Source organism: Arachis ipaensis, chromosome B01 (assembly GCF_000816755.2).
Source record: "Arachis ipaensis cultivar K30076 chromosome B01, Araip1.1, whole genome shotgun sequence".
NCBI classification, from domain to species: domain Eukaryota; kingdom Viridiplantae; phylum Streptophyta; class Magnoliopsida; order Fabales; family Fabaceae; genus Arachis; species Arachis ipaensis.
Window position 1 is genome coordinate 98,759,349 of NC_029785.2, and position 7,371 is coordinate 98,766,719.

At 31.3% G+C, this 7,371-nt stretch overlaps 1 protein-coding gene across 1 annotated transcript in view; it reads right to left on the reverse strand.

Moving 5' to 3' along the window:
• The window catches only part of LOC107609648 (serine/threonine-protein kinase HT1), a 6,066-nt gene continuing 3,004 nt past the window's right edge, over positions 4,310–7,371 (reverse strand). The window contains exons 3-4 of the mRNA XM_016311659.2: positions 5,722–6,177; positions 4,310–4,673 (exon numbers count right to left, since the gene is read on the reverse strand). Coding sequence (XP_016167145.1) covers positions 4,422–4,673; positions 5,722–6,177 — 708 coding nt within the window. The 3' untranslated portion in view covers positions 4,310–4,421. The remainder of the gene's footprint in view (positions 4,674–5,721; positions 6,178–7,371) is intronic.

Sequence of the window (7,371 nt, forward strand, 5' to 3'; positions counted from 1 at the left end):
TGTTCTACTTGCAATAACTGTTTGTTTGTGCTTGCATCTTCCTTTTTGTGTTTGCTACTGGGACTTTGTTGGATTGTGGTGATTGGTTGTTTGGTTGGATTGTTTGGGCCTAGGGCCGTGGTTGAAATGAGATGGACCGATGGTTGGTTTCGGTTTTGTGTTTCGGGTGTGGAAAAGTATGAAAGGCTAATTTGGTTCAGCATAGATAAACCTTTTGGAAAGGCTTTTGAGTTTTTAGAAATTGAACAGTTCCTCTTTCAGAAAAGATTTCAGACTTTACTTTTATTGTAAACCGTTGTTTTTGAAAAAGAGGCATAAGACGGTTATTAATCACTGGTATGGTTTACCTTCTTGTATCCTATTACAGTAATTCCCAAAAACCCTCTACTGAGAACCCTTTCGAGGATGATGTTCTCACCCCCCTACATTTTTCCCCTTTCAGGATATGGGCGCAGAAGTTACGAAGAGCTTATTTAATTGTTGTTGTGATGCTCTGTATTGTTTTAGTTATGGTTTATTGTACCCTCGCCTTTATCTTGATATAACCTGTAAGAGGGATAGGAATTGTATTGGATTATGTTTGTAATATTACTTATATATATATGTATGTATATATATGGATGTACTCTTTATGAGTTTTTGTAAGTTGTATGGTATTTATGGATGTACGTTATCGAACGAACGTATTTTTGGGAGCGGCATTGCGGTTTAAAGTTTTAAACAGGCTCATATTTTAGTATTAAATAGTATAAGTGTCGTCGTAATGTCCGAGCTATCAGAGTCGCGCAGCCGGAAGTGTGAGCTCTGGTAGTTAGGGTGTTACATATTGGAATTGCTGGTTCTTCATCACTTGAATAATCTAGAATGTGTTCTTCATTTTCTATATTTTCAGAATTTACTGGTTCTTCTTCTATTTGAAATTCTTGTTCCATAATATTATTTTCTTGGGCCATTTTTAATTGTTTAAAAAGTATTGTAACTTCTTCTAATTTTTCTTCAATATTAATAATTTTAATGGTGATTTTACTTTTAGTTTTGTTATGTTGGCTATATTCTGAAGTTTTTTTTTCTTTGGGATTTTTTTTTTCCTTATTTCTTTGAAATTTTATGGATACTAATATTTCTTTAAGCATATCTACTATAGAATTTAATTGTGGGTTAAAAGTATGATAGAGATGTGGGAAATCATTTCCATGGTAGCATTTTTTAGAAATTTCGTGTGAGATATAAGTTTTTTCAGGTTTTTGAAGTCCTTCAATAAAACTTATAGTAAAATAAAGATTTTGAGAAAAATCATTTTGTATTGATTTTAAGAATTCGGTGTCATTACAATTAACATTAGTTAAAATCATTAGTTTTTGATCTATTAATTTTGATAATTTAATTATTTCTTCTCTTAAATCTTCTAATTTATTTTTTTTCATTAGGTGACGCTTTTCTCAAAAAATGCTATGGTTTTAAGTGTTATGTAGTAAAAAGTGTGGCTTTAGAATGTATGGTTTAAGTTTTGCCACGTAGACGTCTTTAAAAAAAGTTATTTTTGGGATCTTTATTTAAGTGGTGCCTATAAATTAAACCGTGTTGTTCCGCATGGGACAGTGGATAGGGGTGGCAACACTATCCGAACCCGTGGGTACCCACCTCGGGATTTGATGCGAATTTTTTGTAGGATGGGACGGAGTCGGGTAGAGCAAAAACCCGCCCCTACCCACCCCGTTGCCACCCCCTAACAGTGGAATTCAAGTTCTTGTTCCAGAATCAGAAACCACTCGGTCAAACTTTTCATAAGTACGTAATTGATCGTGCTATATACCCTCATTAACAATTAAAAAAATCAATAATACTAAAAATTAGCACAATTTATTAACAATATTAAAAAGGTAACACTAATGATTATATCTCTAATACTCCCTAAATTTTTATTGTACACATTGTATAAATATTCTATTGGCTCCTCATACTTTTCCCAAAAAAAAATGCATATGGTGGTTGTTTATATATATATACTTCATACAAAAATAATTACTATTTTTTAAATGATTTACTCACACTCCACAATCAGTAAATTCAGGAAAAAAACAAAAATGCACATAATTACATGTTCTAAATAGTGCACAAAATCCCACTAAAAATTTCATTTGTACAATACGTTGTGCAATTTCTTATTTTACATATTGCTTAGGACTCTCACTTTTATAATATACAATAACCAATCATTTTATTCTATTTTACTGTCAAATATTCTTTATGTATAAGCCATTATTTTATATAAGTCCATATAAGTTTCTTTAACTTAATTCACTTCACGCATTACTATTTAACTAATTTTTCAATCTAACACACAAATATATAACTGCTTTTTTTAAAAGAATTTTGTTTCCGTTTTCGAATTTTCTTAATGTTTTTTATTTACATTCTTTTCCATCTCTGCATTCTCTGCGTTTCTCTTCGTTCGTTCTCTACGTTTTTGAAATCAAGCTCTAAAATCAGTTTTGAACATCTATCTCATTGTTGAAGATAATGAATAATTCAAGTTCAAATTGTCAATTGAACCAAAACGAAGTTGATTATTGTTTTGAATCCAATCATGTGGCTGAGATATGGTTCAATTCTAGTTAATATTTTTGTTAGTAGTTTATGATTCTGTAGGCGAATAATATTGTTTTTGTTTTTGAAAATTGTTGTTCATCGTTGATGGTTTGGATTGAATGAAATGTAAGAGTTTTGCATTAAAGAAAATATTTTTCTATATTTGCAGCAAATTTCGGTGTAACATAAAGATATTTAAGTGTATTGTTTAAGAATTTTCGGTGTATATGTGCTGATAAGTCTGCATAATTCAAAACTCTTATTCTCCTTCCTCCTCATCTTCTGCTGCTTCTTCTTCTTCTTTTTTTCTTATTCATTTTTTTTCTTGTTTTATCTTCTCAAGTTTCTTATTGTTTTACTCTCTTAACAAGAATAAAAACAAAAAAAATCAAACAAAGAAGAAGAAGAAACACACAATACGACAAAATTATTTGAAAAATGATGAACTTACATTCATTCAACTAAAAGAAAGAAAGAAATAAGAAAAACAAGAAGAAGAAAATACAACATTAGAGGAAACATTTTTTTCTGTTCGATGTAACACGAAGATATTTGAGTGTATTGTATAAGAACTTTCGGTGTTTTTGTACTGATAAGTTCTGTATAATTCAAAACTATTCTTCTTCCTCCTCTTCATCTTCTACTGCTTCTTTTTTTTCATCATCATCGCTATTTTCTTCTTCTTTTTTCTTATTCATCTTTTCCTTTTTGTTTTACCTTCTCAAGTTTCTTCTTATTTTACTATCTTAACAATAATAAAAACAAAAAAAAATCTAATAAAGAAAAAGAAGAAACATATAATACTGCAAAATTACTTAGAAGAGGATGAACTTACATTCATTCAACTAAAAGAAAGAAAGAAACATTTTTCTGTATTTGTAGTAAATTTCGATGTAACACGAAGATATTTAAGTGTAAGAAGAAACATTTTTCTGTATTTGTAGTAAATTTCGGTGTAACACGAAGATATTGAAGTGTATTATTTAAGAATTTTTTATGTATGTGTGTTGATAAGTTCTCCATAATTCAAAACTCTTTTTCTTCTCATCTTTTGCTACATCTTCTTCATCATCTTTTTATTTTATTTTCTTATAATTTTTTTCGAATTCAGCTTCGCAACTTCCTTCACTTTTCACAATGATTTTAAGAGATTTTGATCTTTGTTTAAATTTTAAATGTTACGATTTTAATCGAGAGAAAAAAACTGTTTGCGCTATCAAAAATTAGAGAAACACGTATTTATACACAATCTAAATTAAAAATTGTTTTTGTTAAGATTGGGTCAATTTGTAGTAGCTCTCTTCTACTGCACAATTATTTCTGTTTAATTTGCCTTAGGACAAACATATAGAGCATTATCTATGTTTAGGGCAAGCAATTATTTACAACTTTTCTTGTTGCTTTCTTAGCATGGCTATCACCAATAATTATTGTAGAATGCTAGAAGGTCACTAGAAGTTATTATTTTTTATCATTAATTAGTCATTAATATTTAAAAGTATAAAATAAAATATATTATTAAATTATTAAATTAAAATTCAAACGGTAACATTTCTCTTAAATCTTAATTATTTTTTCGCACAAGCTTTTTTTTCTTTTTCTTTTTCCTTTCTCCATTAAGTAGTGCTAACGACAACTGTGTAAATTCCGTACTCTCTATATAATCATCAAATTTGACACCACTAATGTTCTTAAAAAACAAAGGTGCATAGACAGATCGGAAAGAGAGGAGAATAATTGCATCCATTAATTATTGGAAATAGTTTTGGTTCTTGGGATTGTGTATAAGAAGATTTGATTACGTGACACATGCAATATTGGAAAGAAGGATCCTAAGATTTGGAAGAAGAGGATACATGGGGACAGTTACACTTTGGTAAGCATTTGAGAATCAGATTACGTGGACGACGTGGTTTGTAATTGGTGAAAAATTCAGGATCTTTTTCCAGTGATTCTATGTAGCTCTCCAAAATAGTGACTATCTCATCAAAGTGTGGTCGTTTTTTTGGATTGCTTGACCAGCATTTGTTTATTAGATTACTAAATGCCCATGGACAATCACATGGTAATGGAGGCCTTGCATTCTGCACAAAATCACACGATTCAACAACACAATAGTGAATTTCAAATAGAAAGGAGATAGAGATAGAGCTTGCAACATTAACATATGTAATAAATGAGATGACATTATATTTAAACCAAGAAGTTATTAGTCTAACTGTTGTTTGTTCTTTTCAACACTCATAATTATGAACCACAATTTCTGATCATTTTCTAATTATACTTTGTTTACTATCTAGCACTTCTGTTGATTATATTATATTATATTATACTGGAAACTATATTGTAGGATATTATTGTAGCGCTTCTCTTCTCTCTCTTTCATTGCATCTATAACTTGTGATATATATTCTGGGCAGTGGGCATGTGGGAGAGAACAGAGAAGGGAGTGGTGGCAGAAATGATTGACTTTGACGAATATGGGCAGCAGATATAGAGAATCTTGAATGTTGTCAAAAGCATAAGGATCATGTGGATGTCATGCGAACCATATATATATATAGAAAGATTATATTTTTGATGAGGTGTCTTGCACTGGTAACCAAGGATATCACATGCTCTGTTAAAGATCACGTATATACTGATTATGATTATGATAGAGGATAATGAATGATATTTGCCTAACGCCCTCACATTTGAGAAGGGCACGGGGTACATTAGCCACCATAGATTAGGGTAGGTAATTATATAACTAATCACTCACTAAGAATGGTCTACTCATTATAACAACATTATTCCATGATGTTTTAGGTTTAAATTTTATTTGACAAATGTTATTCTTACAATTTCGTAAGCCTAACATCTCAGTTCATGCTATTATACTTCTAAATGCTTGATCCAACTTAATGGCAATGTTTTCACATTGGTCTGGCAAAGTCACTATGCATATTTGGCATGTTTACTAATCTACGCATGCCCGAAATTTCATATAACAAGCTCACGTATTTATTTAAGGCAGGTATGTGAAGTAATCATCTGACATATCCATGCAAATGCTAGTTTGCTATGACCATTAATAACATGCTCCACATGGTTAGCATATAATTAAATTTCAAAGCATTAATTAATTACCTTGTGAGTCACTGCAAATGCTGCCTGTTCTGGTGTCATATTCTCAAAGGGTGTTAGTCCTGTTAGAAGCTCCCAAAGAACAATGGCGAAACTGTAAACATCTACTTTCTTGGTATGGTGCTTCTCCTTGATCATTTCTGGCGCCATCCAACGGTAAGTTCCAGTGAACCCTTTAGCACTACCAATCTGGGATTCTAAGCATGAGATCCCAAAGTCTGCTACTTTAACACACATGTCTTCACCCAAGAGAAGATTCTCTGATTTGAGATCCCTGTGGAGTATGCCCTGAGAGTGAAGGTATTGCATACCCTTGGCAATGTCTAAGGCTAGCTTTAGAACAAGTTCTAGAGGGAGTGAATGTGGTCCTTGCCTTTGAAGGAAGCTTCTCAATGAGCCACCAGCTAAGTATTCTGTGATTATGCAAAATACAGGGGGCTTCTTGCAAGCTCCTACAAACTGTAGGAACAATACATAATAAGTCAATTGAGCAGTTGCAACTACTTGAAAAGTTTGTAGTCTCATCCTTATACACAATTGAGTCCCTAGCCTCATGACCTTCCTATTTGCATACCAATAGCAGTCATATTATAAGGCCAAAATACTGCATTGTCAAATTTTATGAATTCTCCCACTAACAACAATGAACTTGCTCGGGACAACAAAAATAATATAGGAAAATTTCATGTGTGTGCAAATGGGTGTGAGATCCCATACCAATTCATACTCCATTTCATTAAGATAAAATATAAACTTCTCTTTAATCAGTTCTTCAATCTTCAATTAATTAAGATGTGTATTGACAAAAGATAACATAGTTGGTATGTGAATATGATATTCAAACCCAGTTTTTGATATGGCTATCAGCCTACTACTATGTGAGGAGAAATATGGTATAAGAATGCATATTAACATATGTGTGGGTCCTAATTTACACATCTTTCTTTTTGAAAAAAGTGGTGTCCATATATCCTTTAACAGGATTGTTCGCGGTGCAGTTTGGTTCGATTTAAAAAAAAAAAATCATCTGCTTTACTAATATCTTTCTTTACGGTTTTTTTAATTATCAATTTATTCGGTTTTTAATTTTTTTTATTCGATTAGTCGATTTTGTTCGGTCCGAATAGGTTTTAAAACACCCCTATCCTTTAACACCAAGACCAAGTTTATGTATCATTATGCAAATGTATATATTACACCGCTCTAAACCAAAGGCCAATGAACAATTAAAGACAAGGGAAATGCTACATCATAATTTATGCCTATGAATAGGAAGATAGAGTAGTAAACCAACTAACCATGGTCGAATCTCGACACTTTTGCTAAGTTCCACACATGTAATTGACTAATTGCTAATGACAGGTACACGTTAGGAATTGATGGTAAATAGCTTAAGCCCGTGATTCTCGCATCCCTTTTTCTATCATCAGTAAATTCAAGTATACTCTACAATGCAACTCCTTTTCCTGCTTATAACTTGCTTTATCCAAATTCCAAAGTACTACACTACTACCATACTTAAATCGACTATGCTAATCCGTCACTAAAATTAACCATTAATATAAAATATATTTTAAAATATAAAATACATATTTAAAATATATTCTTAATTGATTTTTAAATTATAATTTAAAATATAAAATTTTTAAATTC